The sequence below is a fragment of the Coffea arabica genome, chromosome 6c (assembly GCF_036785885.1).
Source record: "Coffea arabica cultivar ET-39 chromosome 6c, Coffea Arabica ET-39 HiFi, whole genome shotgun sequence".
Taxonomy (NCBI): Eukaryota; Viridiplantae; Streptophyta; class Magnoliopsida; order Gentianales; family Rubiaceae; genus Coffea; species Coffea arabica.
In genome coordinates this window covers 8,558,358-8,584,263 of record NC_092320.1, presented here as the reverse complement: position 1 = coordinate 8,584,263, position 25,906 = coordinate 8,558,358, and the positions used below count along the sequence as shown (strand labels likewise).

The 25,906-nt window shown below is 38.8% G+C and overlaps 2 protein-coding genes across 3 annotated transcripts; both read right to left on the bottom strand.

Moving 5' to 3' along the window:
• Positions 1-1,885: 1,885 nt before the first annotated feature.
• LOC113692656 (dnaJ homolog subfamily C GRV2-like) lies at positions 1,886-22,126 on the bottom strand. 2 transcript variants are annotated; one of them, XM_027211123.2, is made up of 22 exons: positions 20,926-22,126; positions 19,821-20,054; positions 19,545-19,632; positions 19,248-19,456; positions 18,277-18,378; positions 18,135-18,197; positions 15,725-17,974; positions 13,300-13,662; positions 12,312-12,452; positions 9,896-10,288; positions 9,266-9,760; positions 7,980-8,203; positions 7,531-7,875; positions 6,820-7,114; positions 5,691-6,134; positions 5,265-5,610; positions 4,850-5,193; positions 4,302-4,769; positions 4,049-4,173; positions 3,822-3,945; positions 2,880-2,948; positions 1,886-2,579 (listed from the first exon to the last, which is right to left on the bottom strand). In XM_027211123.2, the coding sequence occupies exons 1-22, from the start codon at positions 21,436-21,438 to the stop codon at positions 2,373-2,375; spliced, it is 7,842 nt and encodes a 2,613-aa protein (XP_027066924.1). In that variant the 5' UTR covers positions 21,439-22,126; the 3' UTR covers positions 1,886-2,372. The 2 variants fall into 2 exon arrangements, with proteins under 2 accessions (XP_027066924.1, XP_071908738.1); XM_072052637.1 differs by lacking the exons at positions 18,277-18,378; positions 19,248-19,456; positions 19,545-19,632; positions 19,821-20,054; positions 20,926-22,126 and having other exon boundaries at positions 18,131-18,197.
• Positions 22,127-23,853: 1,727 nt separating this feature from the next.
• LOC113692592 (omega-hydroxypalmitate O-feruloyl transferase-like) lies at positions 23,854-25,591 on the bottom strand. Its single transcript, XM_027211016.2, has one exon. The coding sequence runs from the start codon at positions 25,423-25,425 to the stop codon at positions 24,019-24,021; it is 1,407 nt and encodes a 468-aa protein (XP_027066817.1). The 5' UTR covers positions 25,426-25,591; the 3' UTR covers positions 23,854-24,018.
• Positions 25,592-25,906: the final 315 nt, after the last annotated feature.

Below are 25,906 nucleotides of genomic sequence, written 5' to 3'. Positions count from 1 at the left end.
ACAACTGCTTAACAATTTGGAGTTATCCCTTGAACCTATTCATCTAGTGGCAGTGTTAGAGTAAAGGTAGGGTTTCCATTGTCAGTAATTTTAAACAAATGGTTTCAACCACAATTTCATCCCTACTTTCTTTGTGAAATTTGTGTAATACAAAATTTCTACACTTTTGTGTGCTTGCATATCAATTACACCTACAGTAACTTCTTTAGGCCATGTTTACTTATATGTATCACTTCAAATAGGGCTGCAAATGAATCGACCCGCTCGCGAGCGGCTCGAGTCGAAATCGACTCGATCAATATCGAGCTCGAGTCGAAATCGAGTTCAAAATATTAAGTTCGTTAGCTCGCGAGCTCGAGTATATATATATAATATTTTTTTATTTTTTTTATTTTAAGTATATATTTTTTTTATTTTCTTATTTTAATAGTAAAATTACATATATATCCTTAATATTTTATTATTTATTAAGAAAAAATATTATTTTATTTATTTTTTAAAAAATAAAATAATTATTTTTTATTTTTTTTCGAGTTCGAGCTTTAAATTGCCGGGTCGTCGAGCTCGAGCTCGAGTTTGAACTTGGTAAAATTTAGTCGAGACTCGACTCAATTAACCCAAAACTCGACTCGACTCGACTCGACTCGTTTGTAGCCCTAACTTCAAGGCACGCGTCTACTAAACTTTGATCTCGTATCCCTTCAATAGTTTTCTTTCCACTTTTTCATCTGCAGTTTTCAACCATTTTTGGGCTTGTTTGGATGTTCCATTTTTTTAATCAAATTTTCTACTTGCACAAAAAACACATTTTTAACTACTTTTTTTTATAAAATTTTTAACTATCCTTTTAGGGATAATTTCAGAAATCTCTCCTAAAATTTCTGATCATTTCACCACCCTCTTCCAAAGTTTTGAAAATATTACTTCTTCCTAGTCAGCAATTTGTAACCTAATGCTTACATTATTAATGGTGAAATGACTCTACTATCCTTACAATTTAGGACATTTTACACATATTTGTAAAGAGAAACAATAAAAAACCTGTTCTAATTAAATTAACCATATTTTGGAACTTAAAAAATAACTAATTTGATATATAAAACAGGAAACAATTTTTTATTGATGTACTTGACAGATAAAAGAAATTACACATGATGTACCTGATAACTAAAAAAAATTTAAACATGAAAAATAATTGAGCTGTGTACAAACTAAATTACTTGTAATTTGATTATGTTAAAAAAATTAATTTGGTATTAGAAAAGGATTCTAATACTAGGCTAGCTTTATATATATATGTACTTGACAATTAAAAAGAACTAGACGTGAATAAATTTCCATTTGTATCTGCTTATTACCATGGTGATAACAAGAACATTAAGGTAAGAAAAACTTTTGTTTTGTTAAATTTCAAAAGTGGTTATTTTTTTACTGCAAATAATGAAATTTTTTTGTTAAACATGCATAAAATCAATGATCTTTTGGAATAATTAAATTAACTGTTATTATAGATTAGAAGAACTTTTGGAATCAATGATCTTCTCTCTCACACCTAAAATCAATTTTTATTGTGACTTTTTTTTGAATTAGGGTAAATTGTTACAAAGATATAGGTTTCAAGGGAGGTTGATGATATTGACTTCAAGTGAAGTTAGCATTATTTTCAAATTCTCAGAAGATGACAGTGAAATTGTTTTCCCATTGTCACAAACCTAAAAAGAGGTTTCTTAAACTATCCCCTCTTTTCATCATAAATATTTTATATCAAGTCAAAAAAGTGTTACAATATTATTACAATTTTTTTCCCAAATAATCACCTACTCCAAACCGTCTTTGATTCTCTCTCTCTCCCGATAACGTCAATAAATTGCAGACAAAAAGCATATAATACATTCTCTTCCCCAGTCTCGTTTCTTGCGAGAAGAGTAGGGATCTTTACTCCCAAGGAACTCGGTAATACTCATTTACAATGAACTGAACAAAACAATAATGACCGACATCACCTTATCTTTCCTCAAACTAAAAAGTGGTACAACCGGTTGGAAAGAAGGATACTAGCAAAAATCACCTCCCTCTCTCTGGATGGTAGCAATCTAGAATTCTTTACAAAGAGAATAAAAATGAGCAGCAGCCTTTACATCACGAAAACATGTACCTGCTATTTTGCCTTTATAATTTCTTTTGGATGCACCTGCAGTAGAAGCCCGCATGACACTAGGAGAAAGAAAGGAACAACAGCAGAATGTACAATATTCTATACAAATGAGGGTAGAATTAGGAACTCAATAGCCAGATCAACTCTCTTTTGTGCAATCGTCCTGTTTCCAACTGGCGGTCTTTCGAGCCATTTAAGTACGCTCTTCCCTTCGAACCTATGAAATGTGATCCTCTGTCCCGTTGGAATCAGCTACAATAGCAGCAGGCTGTTTAACTTGACTAGGTTGTGATGGGGGTGCCGTGAGTGCATAAGTAAGCCGAGATGAGGAATTTTCTATTAATCCAGCAACTCCAGCAGCTGCAGATTGGGCATTTGATGGGAGGAAAAGATCATGCCTTTGGTCCTTGTAAGCATCCCAAACCTGCAAAGATTTATTCATAAGGACCAAAGTCTAAGACAATAACATGTAAGTTGATTTCCAAAATCCTTAGATAGAGGCAGGCTAGCTTCTGTGCCAGACTGCTGAAATTGCCAGACAAGTGGCAGATCCATATTGAGGATCCCAGGTCTATGACTATATTTATTTGGAAATTACAAGAAATATAAAGAAAAAGATGGAGGCTTGCATTCAAACGTTAAAAACCTCTATACATGCAGTAACTTATAGGAGAGGACATGTAAAAAAATAATTGGCACGAAAGCAATTGGTGTCTAGACTCACATTGGAGGCATTAAGTATCTCCCGGACTTTTGTACAGTGGGCACCTTCCGCTGCAAAGGCATGCAGAACCTAGAAATAAAGTGGGCATAATGTTAAGAAGGCACAAACCTCCACAAGAAATGATAGATTTCTCATCCAGGATAGATAAAATGTACTCCAAACATTTGAAAAACAATATATCATCACTCAAAAATAAAATCTCCAGATGAGCCGAGCCTTCTACATATTTCATGTGATTTAACAGCCCTTAAAAAACTACCTAAAAATGAAATTTATCAAAGCCCGGTTTATGGAAATTCGAAATTCTAGTGTTTAACAAATATCAATGAAAATTCATACACAAAGTGAGCAGTAAATAACGAAAAATTGTAAACGGCCAGGGAGTAATCCCTCCCTTATTTTAATTAGGTAGAAAGTAGATTAAGGAAAAGAAATGGAGTTCTTTATTCCCAAAAATTCATTACTCCGAATCTAGGATGTTTTAAATCTCAATGCATGAAGATTCAAAAACTTTTGAAAGAGGTTAGGGCCCAACTTGACTGAGATAATAACAACTCGTCTCATAGCACAGAACAAAAATTATCTCTAATTGCTAGCATTTTGGATTGCAAACTTTTTTTTTTGAAATTATTTTTTCCAAATATTCCTTAAATATGCTTTCCAATTACCGTTTTATCTTTTGAACTACTTCTTTACTTCATCTACGTCACATCCCAATAAACACTACAATATTTATTTTGCTAAAAGTTCTACAGAACACAATCCAAATCAGGATAATTGTGACAGATACTAAAGCTTCAGAAAGTAGGAAAAGACATTTACATGAACCCTAAAACTAGCCAGAAAAGAAAATTGGACGCTTTGCAGAATATGTGCATAGTTGAGTTGCAAAATGGCCTAAAAGCATGCAGATTCTGCACATAATCTACAAAATCATCTCACCTCAATAGCAAGCACTCTTCCAATGGATGCTTCTGATTCATTCCACTTCATCTGGGAACAAAGACCATTTCTTCCCCCAGCCCTCCAATCAAGAAGACCTAGCAGTACCTCAACAAGACCAACCCTGCAAAATTACACACAGTATATCACAATTGATGATGAGATAGAAATACTATTGATGAGGAAAAGATAAAACCTAGTTATAAAACATCAAATTTTGGACTTACTTAAGACCCTGTGCAACCAATGCATCTCTTGCTCGATTTCCAGCAACCACAACACGTTTAAGTGTTTCCAGAGCCAATATGCTTCCACCTTGCCATCCGATAGCTTTCATCAGAAGTGGAACAACCTGGAAGCAAGTTATCAAGATTAAACCACTCAAGACTAGTAAAATCCAACCCTGAAAGATTTACTTGAAAAGGATATTTTTGTGCCCCATATAAACCAAACTAAATCCAGCCCATAATAAAGGAATACCTGGGGTGTTCCTACACTGGTTGCTGCCATAGCTTCGGCACATATAGTACTTGCTGCAAGCTGATGTAAAACTCGTAAACAACTAAGGCGAACGCGTTCTTTAGGTGTTGGTGAAGTTGGCTGCATTGAACTATCCTCAGCTTCACTTCTCTCCCCTGAGTAGTTGTCGTTTCTGTTCTCTGGGGAAGCCATTGTTTCCCTTCTTCCTTCGTAGGCCACTGCAGAAACAAGTTTGGGAACATATCCAAGATACCCAACGTGATCCGCAAGAGCAGGGTGTACCCGTAGCAAAGAGACTAATGCAGCAGACAGAAGCAGAGGGAGTTCAGGATCAACAGCACAGTCATCATAATGTGTAGCACCAATGGATGAAAGATACTGATCCAATAGCCCTTCCAAAAATCTCTTGGGGTTTCTAAGAGGAAACTTTGGATCTTTCAAGAATAACCTGACATAGATCCCTCCAACCTACAGAAGAAAAGGTAAAATCACACACTATCCATTTATTTAACACAACAATTTACTATATAGGATGTACAAAGTTATACCTGAGGTTCATCTCTCATCTCCTGTTGGCTAGAAGCTGGCTCAGGCGCATCCCAATCAACAACACGTCCTTTCATCTGTTCCCGATATAGATCTGATGCCATGGTTGCTAGTTGAGCTGACAAAGAAGCAGCCATTGCTGGAGTCCATACAAGTTCTGGAGTCTCTGTTGTTTGATCAAGAGCACTCACAACTGCTTCACCAGGGCCATCCCTGATAATGGATACCAACCCATCTGGTAAAAATCGAGCAAGTGTTATAGCCACTCTGGGACCATGCATTGGCTGCCCAACAAGCTTCCCCAACAGTGAAGCAGCTGCTGCTCTTTGCTGCATAGGAATTTCTTCTGCACATTCCATGAAATTCATTTGTTTCATTTCAAAGACAAACAGAGGATAGTCAAATAAAAATCTTTACCTTGTAAAGGCAAGAGAAGTTCAAGAATGTAGACAACTCCTCCATGCTTCGCAGCTGCCCATGCGAGCTCTGGAGTGCTTGCCAAAGCATAAAGAACATGAAGAGCTCCTTCACGGCAGCTAGGGGATGAGTGAAGCATTTGTAAGAGGAGGAGAAGACTAGAACCATCTGCAACCATCGCTTCCAAGCAGGGAGCATGTGTAGTCAGGCGGGAGAGTACACTTAAACAAAGTTGAGGAATGTTGCAGGCAGAAGCAACAGGACCAGAAAAGCATTCAAAAAGAGGAAACAACTTCTCTTTGGAAGAAAACACCGACGCCAAATTTGGATTGCTCGTCAGCAAGTGCTGCAATAATAAGCAAGAAGGGATTAGAATACTAAGCGAATACACACAACCCAAGCACCAAAGAAAATCCAAGTCGATACCTGAAGAGAGGTCAGACCAAATTGAAGGTTCTTCATCAATTCTTCCTCCTTGCTAACCAAATTTCCATCAGGGTGTGCTGATGAATCATCCGAAGAGCACTGCTCAGTGAATGATCCATTGATAGACTCATGTTGAAGCTCAGATCTCTCAATAGATGAGCCACTAACATGAAAATCTGAACCAGTGTTTGATCGATCATGCAGTAAATGGGAAATGAAGTCAACAAGAGCAATGCAGAAATTCTCCGGTTCGCTGATTTCAAAGTCTGGTTGATCATTATAGACTCTCAGGTATACATTGCCAACAAAAAGTTCTTTTAATAAGGCTTCATACATGAAGGAATGAGAATCCTTCAGATCATATGAACCATCAGGACCCTGGCTTTCTCGCTGTTGGTCTACAAACTTTAATAGTTCTGTGCGGGTTGAGGAGTTCCAAATTATCTGCAACAGAAAGCAATTAATAGTATCAACACACAACAAACTTCTAGAGATATCACAACACAATCCTGAAAAGTCAATTAAACCTGACTACTGAAGCAATTTAAAGCATTCTAACATACTACTGATATCAAGATTTCACATGCATCGCTAAAAAAAGAAAAACAAATTCACATGCATTACATCCTTAATGATATTAAGCATCATTTCAATTTGGTTAATACTCATTAAACATTGATAGGCTGGTCACACGATCAGAAAGAAGACAAGTTGATAAGATAAATCCCCAATCAGGTCACCAATTTGTGGAAATTGGAATTGACACCAAAAACGACCTTTTTAATTCTTAATTGCAACTCAGACCATAGCATTTATGAGTGAAATAGTATTATCAACTAAAGCACATGCAGAAACCCAATTATAATGAAAAGGACAAAAGTATGCACATCATAAATAGGATATATATACAAAAGCAACCTTAAGTAAACAACCAAAACTGCTAAAAAGGTCTTTCAACAAGAAAAAAAAATAAAACCACCAAAAACACTAGTCAGACTATATCCTTGTAAATAAAGAATGCTAATTTAAAACAAAAACACATGGGAAGACAATTTTAACAAAAAATCTGATGTTAATCATATAAAGTCCGACACCTCAGTTTAAAAAAAAAAATTTCTGCAACATCTACCTCTGGGGATTCCAAATTTGAGTTTAATTTTGACAACAACTCCTTTGCTAATTGATCCTTCAGCATGCTTGCAAGTTTAGGGGTTAGCAAGGCTTTGAGAGCATTGGATGCAGCCTGATTATAAGGTGTTCCATTATCATCCATAGCCTGACCACTAAGCCTTGACAAGGCCTGAGCCGCTCGTACAGCATGGATATTTTTTGCTATTTGAACACTTCCACCAACACCATGAGTTTCCGCCTTATCCGAATCCTCAGCAGTTGAATCGTATTGAAGTAATAAAGGCAACAGGTACCTAAAGCAAATGGAATTGTAACATATCATGCTTACCAAATGTTGTGGCATCAAAAAATTACTAACGACTTACAGCACTTTCAGGGCATAAACCTGATTCCCACCCTGAGCTATGCCAACCAAGACTGACTACCCAAAGTTAAACTTTGAAAACTATCCCACAGTATCCTAAGGCTGTCAAAAGCAATTTGATCAGTCAAGTTGAACTCAGAAGATCTAGAGTTGAAGAAGGGAAAGGAAGTCCAGCAAATAACACCGGGAGTCAGAGGAATGAACATCCAGAAAAGAGATAGAAAAGAGAATAAGAACAAGAATGAAGAAAATCTCAATACATATGAAAAAAGAAACCTATCAAAAAATTACACACTGCGTGTTTTAAAAATATATCTCAGAACAGAATTAAATGACCAGACATACCATAGCACTCCAGCCCTCAATAAGGCATCTTGCAATACAGATGACACACAAAGATGTGCAATGGTCTGAAGGGCAGCATCAACAGCAGGAGATACAAGCTCAAGTTCTGTACAATGGACAATATCCTCAACTAGTCCAGAAATTCCAAGTATCTCAACTCTAGCACTCTCGAATTGACTCAGAATGGAAAAAGTCCGCATAACATTAGTAACAATAACAGTAGAGGGTTCACTTGCAGTAGTGGTTGGTTGAACCACACACATGCAACGGGAAAGAAGAGTTGCAATGAGTTGTACTCCACCATCCCTCACAAGCTCCTCACCATTCAGTGATGAAGATGCACACCTGAACAAGAGTCAAACACGAAAATCAGATAAGCTTATCCAATTATTTTCTCAAATTTGGTAGGGGTTCTAGAAAATGTAGTATCGGTAGCATTGAGCACTTACGTAAGCCAAACAAGCTCAGACGCTGCAACAAGGAGAGGGGCTCTATCAGAGGAAAGAAAATTGCTATCACCCTGGTCCACTGTCACCGCATTTAACAACATGGGGTATCCAGCATATTTAAATGGCTCTAGCACATCACCATAGCGTCGATATAGGATGCACTGTCCCTTCAGTAATAGCAGCAATCTCCATGTTTGAGGACCTTGCAGCCCTTGCATTGTGGCCTAAGAGCATTGTTAGCAACCCAGTCAGTTTAAAGAAGAAGAAAATGCAGCAAGCTTGTAATACTCATAATATTCCCAAATGAACTAAAGTAGAGTTCATAGGTTGTGATGATCCTGAAAATATAGATGTCCAGAGCTTCAAAGACACGTCATGTAGTCAAAACTATGCGCTTCATTGAGCATACACAATCAGCTCTAGAATACTCAACTTTCTAATCACAATCAGAATGGGTTAAACCAATAAGAAATCAAGATCTATTACCAAAAAAAAAAAAGCGAACACTTAGCACACAGTAACACTAATTGCAAAATAATGCTATTCTTTCCAGTTCATCTCATAACAGTGATGCAAGAGTACAAGGAGATTAACATATACACCACACACCACACCCCAAATACACAAACTCGTAAGTTGGGGTACAAGTGCAGAGGCACATAATGACAAAATACTACACCAATGACTTCGAAAATTAAGATTGATTCAGCCTTCAAGCTTGAGAAATGCATGATAAAATAACATTAAATTCAAATTTAGTACCAGCATTAAAAATTGACAGAGGATCTAAGTGACAAAGTCAAGATGCTCTTAAAGACGGTTTGAAATTCTGTGACACATGACAAAACTATTAAATATTTCCCCTCATTAGATCATTTCTCATATTTGTTTACATTTTATAAGTTTTACATGCACGACTCAATATAGGTTTCCAATAACTGAGGAATTTGAATTCTTAAAAACTCTTAACTGAATAAAATGCTGGAGAGTATTATATACTACACCCCATGTATTGGCACCTTAAACCTTGTATACATGCATTAATGATTCTTATGTCTTTGTAACCTTTTGAATTCTTTTTAAAAAGAAAAACTATTAATTCTTGGATGAAGGGTAGGAATACCAAATGAGCACAAAATCAACACCTTGCAAACATTGGTTAACAATTCAACATGTCGGATAATCCAGCTTTGACTCTTCTGGAAGATTTAAGGGCTTTAAATTGGAGGTGGGAAAACAATATTAAACTTCACTAGTCAAAGCAGACAAATAACGAGGCAATTTACCTGCAGCCGTTCATAGGCTTTCTGCACAGCAAGAAACTTCTCTCGCCCTTCAGGATTTTTGTCTGGATGATATTTCATTGCCAGTTTCCTATACTGTCGCTTGAGCTTTTCTTCATCTATGTTTTCAATCTGCTTTGATAAGTTGGGAATCTCATCAGCCGTCTCCAAACTTTGTTGTCTAGGGGCGTCATCTCTAGAGACATCCTCCAAAGAAATCTCTAATATTTTGCAAGCTTCTTCTTCAGAAAGATCCATTGGTCTCCTTGTCAACTCTTCTCGCCACATTACCAACAAAGACTGCAAAAACTCAACATGTTCAACAATGGGCCAATTTGGAAACCTGATCTCATCACACAAGTTTCGAAGGTAATATCGATGACACCACATTTCATCTTTCAGCTCCGGATATGTAACTGGAGGCATAGGAGCATAATCATATAAAGAATGGCAATGCTGGGACAACTTCTGAGGGAAGTCTCCAAGATGCTGCAGTACCTAAACGAGATAAGTAGAAGATGGATTAAGCTTATTGAACCATGTCCTCACAGAGTAAAACAACTCAAGCAGCGAAAATTCATAAAAAAATTATCCTAAAAGTAGGAAACCATAGCCAATGAAGAGTAAAAGCACCTGGCGAATGAGATTTTCAGCTCGCATCTTGTGTGTCCATATGATCTCAGGAGTGTCAGAATCAGAAACCATGGCTGCGGCAAATGCAGCTGGACCACTTCGTTCCAGTACATACAGCAAGGACTCAGGTAAAAGCCCACCTAAAACACTGCGTTTTGCCAAAGGCAAAGAAGAGGACACTGCAGCTTCTTCACCACCATGAAAAGCTTGATGCACATGTGTTACTGAGAAGAGCTCTGCAATTGAAAGGAGATTTGATCCAGGGTATGCCAGCGCAAAGTAGAACGCTCCGGTGCTGTATAATCTAATCATTGCTTTAGGATTCCTGGTAACAACAGCCTTCAGCAAAGCTGCAGATCCCTCTACAATGGTTGGCTCCCCAGAAAGTATAGCCTACAATAACATATTTATGAAAGTATAAATGGAATGGAGCCCCTCTGATTTTTTAATTTCCAAGGTAATCCAACTCAAGCCAATCGAAGGAAACCACTAGCAATACAGAGAATGAGTATGGAAGGTCTAAGACGTCAGGATAAGAATCAATAAATGAAGAAAAGGTGCATCACAAATGGTTTTATTCGAAAAAGTGCCAACTGTTGAGTCTTAACTAAAGAGAACAGCATGAAGTCTTCCCAACGAGATAAAAGAACCAGAGAGACATAAAAATCAATTGCTCTAAAACAACCCGCTGTAAGTTAATGGGATAAAAAAGGGTTTTCTTTGGAAGTTATCCACTACAACTACCAATTACATCTTAATATGACAACTCTATCTACAGATGGGGTTCACAAATCCATACAAGATGCACGCTTGGAACAAGTGCATTTGCATACTTTAGCAAGTTAAGCAAATGATAAGACATCTTAATATATAAAACATCTAAGATAGCCTTCTCAAAACCATGAAGGTTCTGTTGAAAAGATTCATACATAAGACTGGGTTAAATAAATAAGATCTGCAAATAATGGCCCATAGAACAGAGCACTCCATTCAGTCAAGAACCTGATATTAAAACAAACAAGTGTAGGAGTAAACAAAAAAGGATGTACCTTGGGAATAATTGAAAACAGAAGCATGGAGGGAAAATTTTGTACCTTGGGAATAATTGAAAACAGAAGCATAGAGGGAAAATTTTCTTTCAGTAAAACGAGACAGACAATTCACCGGTAAATATATAAGAAGAATGCAGACATTTGGTTTTAAATGTTAGAAAGCTTTGAAGAACTTTGGCAACAAAACAATCCAATATAAATCCATTAACACAAGGAAAATCTCATCACACCTATATCCTCCTCTTGCCCCACACAAAATGGGAAAAAGAAATTGCATCACAAGCCAATAATATCTCAACTGTTCAATATTCAGACTGTTGGCGAAAACAAAAGCAGCCAATACAACTTTGACATCCAGTTCTTATAGACCAAATGAACCCATGCCATTCTCAAGATCCACTAATACAACCATCAAGGGCAGAGAGATATTATCCTTTACAGAGTTAAATCCAAATCTCCTCCAGCTTATTTATCCAAACTTTTAATGTTCCACAAGCATCTCAGCTCATGACATGTCAATATCTTTGCTCTAGTAGTTTCACCTAAACACAATGTTGTACAATTTGCAGTGCTTAAAAGCAAGCTTTTTGTAAATATGCATTTCTAAGGCTAGAAAAGAGCCTAACCCACTGCTTACACAGGAATTTGAAAGATGAACATGCCAAGCCATATATTATTAGGGCTCCCATGTAATACAAATTTTATTTTCACATAATGAGGTTGATTTAATTGAACCAATTTAACAAGCAACCAAGCCAGCATAGAGTTGACACAGCATTACCAATACAGCAATCCATTTCAAAGACTAGCTAATGGCCAGAACATTAGGTATAAATAATTCAGAAATGTCAGACATGCCAATGCTTACTCCCCCAGAACAACATACTGTTCTGTGGCACAAACCAAATGAAATTAAGAATGGACATTCCTGTACACTACAACTACCTTTTGAACCAAATTTTTAGTTCGCACCTCTCTAATGGCAACTAAAATCAATCAACAAATTAAGAGTAAAGCCCAAATAATAAGATTTAGAAAACTTTAAATATTGTCATTTTAATAGTGGTAAACAACATAAATTTCTGAGAACCACAGAATCTTATACAAATTATACTCCAAAGCCTTGCATGAATTTCATTGGTGAGATAACTAGTAACAAGCTTTCCTGTTAACGACCTAACATTCCAGCTTCCTAGCAATCAAAATTATTTTCTTTGATCCACAAATGAAACCTAACCAGCAGTTCAGATTATCATATCTGATTATAGAGATGCTATATAACAGTATACCGACACCTCCACTCCAGTTAAAAGCAATTCCAAAAAATTGCAAAATGCAGTAAGATACGAGAAACATCAAAATACCTGTGCAATATGCGGTAGACATCTTGGACTTGACAAGATCCGTTTTACTCTAGGTGTTGGTGTAACTATTTCTCCAGCATCATCAATATCTGAATGAGCAGCTACCATGCTGTGCAAAATACACAATGCAGAATCTCCAACCTGGAAGTAGTAGTCATTGACTTTAGACAAACAGTACCATAGCAAGCTAAAGTTGACAGAGAGACGGACACACACTAAGATTCAGTAAATATGAATCTGTCCATTGTTACTCCATATATTTTGACATGATACATCTCTGCCAGTTAATTTTTCCAAAAAAAAAAAAAATTTACACAAGTCAAATAATAGCCCATAAATTCCCAGAGCAGCAGCAAAAGAAAAGACTAACTGTAAGAATCCAAGAACAATGTCAGGTCATGTTGAATCCATAAGTAGAACAACGCTTCACAGACTCCCACCATCACATTTGATGTGCCATAGTTCATTACTTCATATAAGTACATATCTTAGTTCAGATTTGATAGCTCATACCTAAAAAGTAAGAAATTTTGGATTATTGCCGTACTTAAAGTCAAATTATAGAGATAAAATGGGAAACAAATTGAACATACAAAACCATTCACAAGTCGACCAAATTTTTTCATGTCGGTGTGTGTACATTTATGAGTTCTCTTTCTTTGTCACTTAGGAGCTTCTGTGCCACTTAAAAGATCTAATAAATGCATCAAGTTCTTCCGAAGGATCAAAACAGCCAGTTATTAATGCAATTCCCTGTCAGCTTTCTGTTTAAAATTTTTTTGCTTGGGGTTTTTTTTCTTAACATCCAGGGAAAACTATTGCTCTTTCACCTCATAAACTCAGTAGCCATTTCATATACACACACACATATAAAAATAAATGCCCTAAGTTGAAGATTCAAATGTCCAATGTTATGGAATGGAAAGCATGCCATCTAGAATGCAAGAGAGTAACATCTCTACATCGTGCATATTCAATGTTACATTACCTGGATTGGAGTGAGTACGGGAACTCGAAGTGCCAGTGTCCATCTGAGTTCTCGAATATCCCTTAATCTCTTCCAGTCAGGCATCCCAGATGCCCAACACCTTGTAGTCCAGTTTATTTCCTTTTTTGACCAGAATCTTCTGACAGCATCTTTCTCAACTGGTCCAATTTGAGAACCATCCTTGTCAATAAACAACCACTCTTTCAAGGGCTCCATAAAAGCAGTAGCAGCAATCAAGTTGGACTGTAAAGGTATAGCAGTTCTTTCTGAAGCTTCATGAACTGCTGTCAGTAAATCAACAGCAAGGACACAGCCTCCAACCAAAACACAAGCCTCAATATTTGACAAAACCTTCATCAACACCTGCCCAAAGAAGAAAATTATCAGTACCAAGACATGCAAATCTATTACCAGCAAAATCAAGGTGATCAAAAAGCTATTGAACAAGCCGGCAGCAGTTAAGCTCGATGAGAACTTCAGAAAACATGATTGCCTCCATTTTGAAATAATAATCCGGAGTGTAACTTCATGATACATGTCAGATGTCTATCTTCATTAGCTTCCTATTTTAAGAGTAAATATGCCTGGACCCCACCACATTGACTTCATCCAAAATACAAACTTATGAAGTCCATATGAAATCCCGAAAGATAGCGACATTTGTTGGCCTTAGTGCACTCAGCAAGTCTTCCAAAGCTTATAAAATGTTAGAAGGCTTATGCAGAAAAAGATGAAATTAAACACATGACCACTCCAGCTGCTCTAGAATCAATTGTAATCAGGACTCGAATATGAAAAAGGCCAAGTTTCTTTCGACAACAAAACTTTTCCATGTCCAAGCACGAAGCCTCTCGGTTGTGTTAAAAACAATAAACAAACACATAAGCCCTTTTTCTTGTTTGCTGATTTGTTTAAAACATGAAGCATCATATCCATCCAATGGTATTGATGAACTACTGGAAAACTTATTAACAACTTGCTGCTGTAAAACCAACTTCATTTACTGTGGCATGCAACAATCTTCGTCATATAACATGGTAAAAGAAGCAGAGTTCAAAGGTACACAAAATTGATAAAATAGAGCAACAAATGCCGAGTCATAAAATTGACACAAGTTACAACAAAAACTAACCACATTCATCTCCACCTAAACAAAAGAGAAACAACTTTTTCCTCCAGAAAACCAGGTCAAAAATGATGATGATAATGTACACCTTAATATTGTGGAACACACAAAAAACCCAAGGACCCAATATCAACAGATTCTTTACTCAAATCTGTATCAATCAGGAATTAGTTAGGTGAAACAAGTGATCAACAGTTCCTAACAATTCCAAACGTGTCTAAATACAGGATAGAACATAACACAAAATAGCTCTGCCCATAAACCTGTATTTTGGACCGCCAGCACTGCCGTCATATCACAAAAACATATAGTGTGGCCGCCAATGAATACTGGTCAATTTGTAATGTAAAAAGTGCATATTATGTCTTTAAGAAACGGTAACAAGAATTTCAACAACTGCCAATAGAAAACCATCAGCACAGCTGCCATTTCTTCTTTTTCTAGGCTTTATACAGAATCTTCAGTAGCTTTGCTGAAACTAAAAGTTTATGAAAGTGGTCCATGCATGCATAATTAAATTCATTGCCAGATGCTCTCCACAAATATTTTATACATATTGAAAAAAAAAATTGGGGAAGAAACTTCTCAAATTCCACTAGTTTAAAGTGAAAATAAAAAGACTTTAGTACCATGGTAACATGGGAGAAGACACAAATCAAAAGCAAATGCAATAAACTTCCCTTGGGCAGGAGAGCTGACAAATTCAAGGGACGATAAAACACAAACTATGCACAAGAAAGTGATAAAATACAACGACACAATACCAAAAAGTTTATAAGGATCAAGAAATCTCTAAAAAACAATGAATAAAAAGCAACTGCAATAGGTAATCAGCATTCTGATTAAGACTTCAAAAGAGGCAAGGCACAACAACAGTTGAATTGTCACCAAGTCATTTAAAAGAATATTCTTATAGAAACAGGCACATTAAAAAACCCAAGTTCCTAACTGCCCAAAGAAGCTGAAAAGAGTACTAGCCTTGTGAGACTATTTACCGTGTCTCAAAAGATCCAATTCAACAATGATTATTATACACTCTTTGGATAAGTCTGGATAGATGAGACTTAACTCTCAGTTTTAAGTTGATCAAAGAAATTTCAGAAATATCTTGCCTTTAGTCACTGAAAAGCTTTTTCACAATATGTCCCAACACCTGAAATAACACATTCATCTCTCAACCTCACCTTCAGAAGTTCTATCCTTTACAATGTTCTCTGTTTGCAAATCCCCCAGCCCCCCAGTCTGTGGTGAAGTAAAATTACCCACATAGAGAAGCTAAAAAAAGTAATTGAGACATACCTTCAACAGAAGAAGAAGACGGTGTCTTAAAGCTCTATCATCAGTCCTATCCAACAGAACAGTGATATGTGCAGTGCCTGCAAATGGGCCCACAGTGTTGTAATGTTGCTCATACACAATTGCCATTGCCCTAGCACACAGTTCCCTAACTGAGGAACCACCACCGCCTCCAAAACCATCCAATCTTCCCATATCACACCAATCATCAGAAGAGCCCAGTTCATCAGGAACAGCACCATCTACAGTTAGCCCCGTATCTGCATCACATAAAAATCGATGATAGAGGGCTCTAAAGAAAGCAACAGGATCACGCAGCGGAAAATCCTGTGCTCTCCCGCTGGTGCCACTCTCAAGCAGCAGACGAAGGTAATACTGACCCACACAAACTTCTTTTGATAAGCTAGGATACATAACAAAAAACTCTGTGTAGTTCCATGAAATCTGAGATACACTAACTTGACCGGTGATAATATCTGTAGTTCCGCCTCCGGGAACAATATCTTCTGTACGTTCTTTCTCAACATCAAGTCGATGAACCTCAGCCTGCAAAGCCTCTCGCAACTCCTGCCTGGTGCGCTCATTCCATATCAAATCAGCTCGGTTGTGATCAAGGCTGAAAGCTCGCCAAAACTCAGGCCAGTTCAATAATAACCTTCCACAACCCACAGTAGCATCCTCGACAACTACCTGAGCAGGTGCAGGCAGCCCCCCATTCTGGTTACTAACTATATTGGCATCAGAATCAACTGAACTGCTAGCATTGGAGTCAACTGGTTCTTGTTGATTTATTGAAGGAACATCTGAAGAATCAACGGTGGCTGAATGGTTACTTTGCATGATCCCTGTACTTGACAACTCACTTGGAAGGTTCTCACCTCCATGAACTGCAGGAGATGGAATGTTTGGTGCATGTCCAGACCTCAGATCTATGGCAGATTTTTTATAACTATCTGTTGCCCCAGAATTTGGCTGCTTGGTCTGATCAACAGCCTCTAAGTTGTTCATATTAGGAGATAAATGTTGCTGGGATGTTATCCCTCTTACAGGACGATTCTTCCTCTGCTGGAGTAAGCGCCTCTGTCTCCTGCTCAGTGAAGATCCCTCTTGATTGGATACATCCTCTGCTGAAACTCCATCAGAACGTGTATGCAGATAAGCAACAAGGCCTGGAGGTAGAACTCTAGATAACAAATCAAGAGCCGGCTGATAAGAATCTGCCCAAAGAGCAACAAGTTGCCGACTAATCTCACGGCGCTCACCAGCAGGAAGGTAAAATCCATGTAGCAAATGCCGAAGTAATGCACCATCACGTAAAGCAGCATCACGCATGGATTCAGCGGCAACAGCATCTTCTTCAGCAATTGTACGCATAATGACAGCCACTGTTTCCCGTACACTTTCTGCAGGGTGTCCAAACAATGCAAACAAGCGGCGTCTCAAACCCGCAACCAGACGTAATAAATCTACAAAAACTGCATATTGGGTTGTTTCAGCACTTGGGTCACAGATCATTGCCTCAAGAACCTCAACAACAGACATTGACAACAATGGTGATGCAGACATAGGTTTCAACCTGTTGACTAATATTATTAGACTATTCTGGTTAGCAAATAATACAGATTTTGTATGCATATACGTTGCATGTCGTTCTCCTTTTGTATCTGTTAATACACTTGTATCCCCAGGACCACCCCCAATAAGTGCAGCAATAAGACCCGCAGTTTCAGCAGCTACCCCCTCAGAACCATTTCTAAGTAATCCCATGACTCTCCCAACAGCAGCAGGAAAAGCCATCACATGCGAGGCAGCACTTCTTGAAGCAAGCAACCTGCGTAAACATGCAATGAAACCCATAACTGTAGCAGCAGCTTTAGGAGAAGGAGGTGGCAAAGGAGGTGCCTCCGGAGGAAGATTGGGAGCAGCTGGGAGCATTGTGATCAAGGCCATCAGAGTCACCTCAGGTACTTCAACATTGGGAGGAACTCCACTATATGGGATACATGCATTAAATTCTCTTATTCTGCGCCACAGTTTAGCTCTTGATCCAGGAATTGAGCCTCCTTCAGCCACAGCATCTTTTGCAGCGGCTGCCAAGTGCTTCAAATGCATGGCTGCATTTTCCATGTCTGCAACAGAACGCTGTTGTGCAGAAGGAGGTTGCTGAATTTGTAGATGTACTCTACCGCAAGGTGGATCAATCCGATGACCAGGCATTGTGAGCCTCGGTAATACAGGGACTGGACACTGACCCTGCAGAACAGTATAGAAAGCCATAATGAACCAAATTACAAGACCTTTTTGAGTAAACAGTTCACTTTGAGAACTCCATCTGTATATGGACACAATATCATGCAGATTATTTAGCAAAAGTATCTGGCATACGCAACCAAGAGAGAGCACATGTACCTACTTCTGTTTGCAATACATCTTTAACAGCGGCTAGCAAGCTGTCGCGAGACGTGCTGGCATAAACCTGAAACCAAAAGCATCAATTTGAGAGCTTGCACCTCCATAACTAATTCATCACAAGCTTAGGAAGTAAAGATGCTCACATGAATTGGGCACCCGTCATTAAATTCAATCGCAAACATCTGAGGCTCCTCAGCAAATCGAACAAGAGCACTAACAGCAGATAAGGGACGAACAATAACAGCCTGCTTAAAATCAATGACATTTCAGTATTGCTCAATATGATCACAAACTTCACAAGAAAATTATTGAGAAGAAGGTTCACTTTCAGAACTCCATCTATACATATATGCAAACAATATTGCGCCAATTCTTTGCTGGTTTGTTGCAGTTCAGTTCACAAGCTGCAATAATTTCTACAAAGAAAAACTTAAGCAATACACCAAACAACCTTCTTTTCTTTCTTTACAGATCCTCTACCATAAAAAAGAAATACCTAAGAAGTAACCAGGTGTTGAGAAGACCAAATTCTTTATTCAAGACTAAATAAAAGAAAAGAAATATTTGTGCCCGTGTTTATTCAAATACAAAGGGGTTTCCATTTTTTTTACCATCTCCTTTTTTTAGTAGAAAGCTTAAAGTGCCAATGCCTTTAAGCACTTTCATATCATCTCCAAGTTCCATTCTGATTCAAAGTTTGTTTATCATCATCAGATTAAATAACTGCCAAAGGATTCAAAACAGATAATGTCAACAATCTTGGTCAATCTTTTGTAGCTGTTCTCCATAGTGGCTAGTCAACGCAAGACGGTGTGTAATTGTTATACCAAGAATAATAAATAGACCTAGGAAGACAAGTAGAACTCGTGCAAATTAGTAAACAGCCAATGGAGGCAACAAACCATTAAATAGGTAGAAGTCATTAGACAATCATTAGATTAACTTGTTGTTTTCTTTTGCAATTCACCACATATCATAATGCTTGGCATCCTAGGAAACCTACCATGGAATTGCAGCCTCATATATCAGGTCAATCCTCCCAATAGATACAAAAGATAATCTGTAACTGCATGGCACCTCTCTAAACCCAAAGATTTTGACATCATCAACTTACCTCATAGTTCTCTGGACGCCTTTCAACAAGTGAGACCTTTGTGAGAATAAGTTGACGTGATACAGCATCACCATTCTCGCCAAGGCCACCTTTTGGGCCAATTCCCAAACTCAATCCAGGAGAATTTAGTGTTCCATGAGCAGCAGACCGCAACCTCGTAACAGACCAACCCCCACAAGGGGTTTCTTCTGCCCCAACAGCCTCCTTGGCTGCAATTTTTCATGCACAAAGATTATAAAGAAGATCAACCTACTACAAACAAGGAAGCCACAAATTACAAATAGATTGAAGAGTTACCCCTTTGCTTTATATACTCAGTGATGGTAAGGGACTGACTACTGTCAACCGATAACGATAATCCAACCATCGATTTAGCAGTTTTAGTCTGCTCATCAATATTCAGACATCTAATTAGTGCAAATAATTATTAGATGCATGCAAATAATTGAAGTGTGTCAGAGCTTAAAGTTTAAATCAGTAAAAGAAGATTGGCACAGTATGAATAAAGATAAAACTTAATGTGAATCTCAGTGCAACACTTTAGACCACAATACTGAACAAAAGCCTACATACCACAATTGATATTATGGCAGCACTCGAAGTTCCCGAAGCAGCCTGGAAAGCCTTTGATTTTCTTCCATAAAGAGGACAGAGAATAAAGCTCCCCTGATCGATGTTTCTCTTCCCATAAGCATCGGACAGAAGGATAATTGCAGGAGAACTCATATCTCTGAAGTCCAAGCACCAACGAAGATCCCCAGATCTTGAGTCAATAAGTTCAACTCCAGCATAAGTAACTTTTAGTTTCTGCATAAAATAAATTCCAGCATTAACAACCAGAAGCAAAGTAATCAAATAGCTCAGCATATGAAACTATATCTTCAGATGCAATCAAGGATCTAGGTAGGTAAAACAACAAAGATCATAAACATAACTATGAGAATTGAGCATTAAAAATTTCAGAGCTTCTCTCTTATAAGGAAAAGAATAAACTTAATAAGTCAACAGCTAAATGTGAGAATTCCCCCCAAAAGGCAAAAAGATGCCTTAAATTTGCAAAACAGTTGCTTTGCAATTCTTGCAAACTCTGTTTGCAGCTTGAGAAAGAAAGGCAGATGAAGCAGATAGAGATTTTATGGCAAACCAATTCAAGGTATTCTCTGACTTTTCGTCTCTTACCTTTCTTTACATAGTACTCAAGATATTTCAATACATCAATCCTATAGGAGTTCAGTATCCTACACAAAACAGCATGGCTAGTTCTATGGTGTCTGGTTCAATTTTCCTCCTAACTGTGACTTGAAAGTGGCAGAGTGAACGCACAAGGACATCAACAATGAAAAGAAATCCTTTGCTCGCCCTTTCATGATCATACTAACCTCACAGTTCGAGGTTTTCAAATTCCTATAGCTTCTTCCAAGTCTTCAAATGGTTAGTATGTATAGTAAGCACCATTTTCCCGAGGTTTAACTAGGAAAAATTGATTGTACCCTTCTAAGAACATATTTCAGCTTGACAAAGATAAATAAGCATGCATAGCACACAGCACGATTGTGCTCAGCCAAAAAATTCAACCCTGAAGAGTACAAGGATCTCAAGGAGTGTGTGCATGTGCCCACCCGGCAGTATAAGAATACTACTAGTTCAACAGTTATGGAACGGAAAATACGAAACTTACGAAAGGAACCCATTCAGCTGTCCTTCTCCGAAGATGCAACACTGGGAACTCGGCCACTGATCCAAGCCTGTTCCACCTTATTCTATGCAATTCAGTCAATATACTCGCTCTGTACTTGCACGAAAACTTAATAGCCTTGAACTTGCCCTTCCCGTCGGTCCTCACGCTTATATTAAACTCATTCGAATTCTCGTCCCTCCCAATAATGGGGGACGCCCCTTCAAAATCGCTCCCAACATCGTACGAGTTGGTCACAGCTAACGTCCCAGGATCCAGCGTGACTATAGTATAATTCGAAATGCATAAAATTCTCTTGTATCGCCCGCGCCAAGAGTGTTTGACGACCATGTAGCGGGCCAAATACTCCGGTTCTTCGGGAGCATTAGAAGCAGGTGGAGCAACGGCGGAGGGAGAGGTGGAGGTAGCGGATTCTGTCTGCGGCTGGCGCGATTGCTGCTGGTCGTGGTTGTCGCTGGAGGAGGAAGGAGCAGCATGGCGGCTGACGAAGTCCATTTGAGGAAGGTACCGGAGAGAGTAGGGCTGAGGTGGTCTAGGCCGAAGGAAGAACCATAGCGGTGAACCACCGGCCGGGAACGGCGGTCTCGGCCGCGACTGATTCGCACCCAGCGCTTCAAAATTGTTTCACGCTTCTTAAAAAATATCCAATGAGGAAGAAATTGGATCCTTTAATTTCGAAGCATCAATCCAAAAACCCTAACTATCAAAACCCAATCTCTCATCCGTCACTTTTTCTGCAGGTTAGACACCGCCCACCGCTTTGGGTGGGAACAAATTGCAAAAAAAAAAGGTCCTCAATCAATATAGCAACCGAAAGCCGATTACTAACTCTAAAGCATTAACGAAAACTCAATCTGCAGTCTGGCCTGCTATTAATGCATCAAACGACGTCGTAGTTCGCATGTGATTTCGTCCATCACCGGATGATGGCGCAATGAGTAGCAGAATCATTGTTCCGAAATTGTAGAGAGCTAAAACATGTAAAAACCAAATCAATCTCGGGGGCGAAATTAGAAATTGGGAAAATCTTACGACGCCTTGATCGAGAGACAGAATTTAGCCACGGAAAAAATCCGATCGCATCAAAGATTGATAGGAGAAAGGGAGACTGACTACTGAGGAGAGAGCTACTGAGAGAGGAGAATGGGGGCCTTCAAGATGCCAAGCAATTCTTTCTGGCTTGGCAACATTTTTTTTCCTTTTTTCTTTTTCTTTTTTTTTTCCTCGCACTTTTTATGAAGAAAAATTATACTGTATATTTTTGCGAGATAAGATTTTATTACTATCTGTTTTTCTCACCCTCCTTCTGGAAGATAATAGAGATTACATATTAAGGGGTTTTGAAAGCCATATTCTCCTTCAAAAAAATAAAAGGGACAAAAATAAAAAGGAAAGTCAAGTATTGAAAATGGAAAGTGGGGTGAAATGGGAGTTTTATGAACTGGAAATGCTTTTGTTATAAGTTGCGCCACTTTGCGTGATAACCGACTGAAAACATCGGAATGGGAATCGGAATGGCCTTTTGTTTTCGTTTTCTTGGACGAGTCCTACTTCTCTCCGTCACATACAAAGTGACAAAAATGTCTTAGCAAAGACCTCCTTAAATTCCGTTGGTTTATTATGCACAGGGAATGAATTTGGTTTATTAGCCGCAACGCTAGCTCGAATTTGGTACCATCTGCTTTTGTAACAGTTTCTGTGATGATGTGCAGTTGATTGTCCTGTCTAATTATCTCTCATCAGAAATTCTCAAGAGAGTCAACACGAAGAAAACATATTACACTTGCTAGGTAAACTGAGAGAGAACAGCTGCGGGTCGGAGGGTCATGTGCAGTACTTTCGTTAATGTGCCGACCGACAGCAATATTATCAGGGTGGGGACGTTATTAGAGGCCAAACTAGGGGAATGCCTGTACATCGCGTGCGTGGATGTTGGGTGTCCGTGATCAGAGAGAATGTTTTATTAGACCAATAATAGTTCATTCGGAAAAGAAATAGTCATTAAATATGACAAAAACTAATAATAGTGCATTCTAATTACAGCACACACTTGTATCCTTTATTTTATCAATACTTTTATAATTTTACCATTTTCAAAGGATCCCTATAAATGTCAGTTGAAAATCATATATCATCGTGTCCAAGGGCAGATATAAGTTATTTCAAACAAAGGAATATTCTCCAACAATTAGTTATAACATTTGTGCTAATTGCACAACGTATTAATGTGTCTTTGTGTTAATTACACAACAAAAGCCACACTTTAATTAAATATATCTATCGCACCATTTCAATAATTATACTAACACATAAACTTATATGAGTTGTGCTCGATGCAAAAATGGTAACAAAATAATTTCATATTTCAGAGAAAATCCCAAATGTCTCCATAAATCAAAATTTTAAGTGTATCAAAATAAGGGCATTTCAGTAAATATATCTAAGCACGTACTGCCCTCCCTCAGTTATACCAAAACTTTTAATAAAACTGCATAACATTTCATATTTCCGAACAATTCCTATCCATACGATTGGAATTCAAACCCTCTTTAATCACAACTCCTTTTTTTTATATATGTAGTACAAGGATACAGGTACTTTTTCCATCCTTCAAACGCTCCACGTTGTAAACCCCAAATTTACAGTAGTAACTGAAACTAGTAATTGATTAATCTAATCTGCAAGCATGCAGCCCAGTCTTGCGGAGCGTAACAACAGGAGAGAATTAGAATGCAATGAGTTTGCCAGGGAAGATATCTGTGAATGACTCTGCAGTCTTGAGTACAATTATTATCATCGTTTTGGGTTTTACTTTCAATTCGTCACGAGAGAAGATAGATTGAGTTTGAGTGTTAGAAAATAGACGCTGACCATCTTACTTTTAGCATCCTATTCTCCGTTAGAATTAGCTTTCTTTCTTTCTTTCCATTATGAAAGATAATGGGAAATAAATTTATTGCACAGCAGAATTAATTTACAGGTTATGGGATCAAAATTAACATCTAGTTAGACTAAGATTGCAATAACATGAGACTTTAACCCTGCAGGAATGAAGACTAAGGTGGGGTTATTATATTAACACTTACCACCTTGGCTGGCTTTCACTTCACGAGCCGTTAATGGAATCTCCTTGAGCGATAAAAGTTCCCCGAATCTGCGCGAAGCCGATTCCGGCAAACAGATGCACAATAGCATGGCACCCTCCGATTCAGCTCCTCCCTCGGGCAAGAAAACGCACACCTGAGGCGTTGGAGTTAAGTCTATTGGACCGGCGTAAATGGGCCTTCCCCACCCAAAATCAGTACAGTCGTAAATCGAAAACCGAGTCCATTGTGTTATTGTCAGCTTTCCTCCGAATTCCAAGTTCATGGGCCTATCAACTTCGATGTAGTCAATTGTCGATCTCAAATATTCCTCGGAAACATCCAACCGAGCCTGGCGAATCAGCCAGGCTGCGTCCGACAGGCATCCGTTAACAAGTCCGTGGACGGTGCTCGTGGCACATGCTACGCACAGTACATTGCCGTAAAAACCATCACTCAGCGGCTGATTTTGGAGCTTCGGCCTTGCATTGACGGAAAATGTCAGGCGCAGCTCAAAATCCGGAGGCTTCACATCCAATGCTTGCACAAAGGATCTCCACACATGGGCTGCCATGGCATCAAATGTGGTGCATGGCAAATCCCCTCCCGCTTGAGCCAAGGTCTTCAAACGGGCTTGATAATCGCCGCTAATCCGATAACATTTCTGAATGGGCTTAACTTCCCACAGGCTCTTCGTCAGCGTTGAGCCATCGAGAATTCTCTTGTACTCCGTATGCGGAAATTGAACCTTAGGAGGATTGCGGGGCCGAAAATGTTCACGATCCCAACAAGGCCTGGGATTTACAACCAATGAGCCGGCTTTCGCAGTCGCAGCCCACGCACTCAGGAACTGCATAGCTCCAACACCGTCGGAGAGACAATGGCACATCCTCAGCCCAAGACTAAAGCCACCGCAGCTAAATTGAGTCGCTTGTGCTATGACTAACGGCATGTCGATGACTTTGTACTGCTCTTCATCAGGGAACTTGTAGATCAATGCCGTCCATGCAGGGTTTGGCACGGTCACGTCTCCAAGATCGGCTAAGGACATATCCGTTTGAGCTTCAATGAAAAGTGCACCTTGTTGAGGTCCAAAAAACACTTCCAACTTCCCATTTTTCGCCTCCCTAAGCCTACCTGAGAAGGGGAAGTAAGGCACTAAAACGCTTGCCAGAGCATCTCTGAGAACCGACGCGACCGGTTTCTGGCTGTTTGATCGGTAAAAGTAGACGGTAGGAGTAAAAACTCGCACACCAATCGCGTCATCAAGATTCGAGAGGTAAAGGGTATCGCCGTCGGCTGCTGGGACGGGACATGCGGGGAGGACAGGAGAAATGGATTTTATGGATACCGGAATCCTAAGATGAGGAAATTGCAGCTCTTCAACCCCTGGAGCCATGAGGGGGAGCACGACGGGTTGATGGGCTTTGTGGAGGACTGACTTTATAGAAATTGAAAATGCAAAGACTACAGACGGCAAAACTGGAGGTTATCATGCATCGTTTGGTGTGAAGCAGTTGATATTGATATTTTTCATGATTCTGCACAACGCTTAATCCTCTCTGCCTCGGATTTTTCTGTGCGCATCAGTACAGGAAAGTTGGTGATTTGCTGGTGGTGGTATATCCAACAGGGTTATGAATGCCCTTGGGATTTTGTACATATACGGTTAAGACCCTTTCTGAAAATAGTACCAGTATAGCTTTACACTTGTTGCATTGTCTCAAACCATTTTCACTTTACACCCAAAATTTCTATTCTGCACCTTTTGCAACATGAAATTTGGTATTCAAAAAGAAAACCTAGACACATCCATGTCACACATTCCTCCACCTTCATCATGGACTGACTGTATATAGATTGACACCTTCAGTCAAATA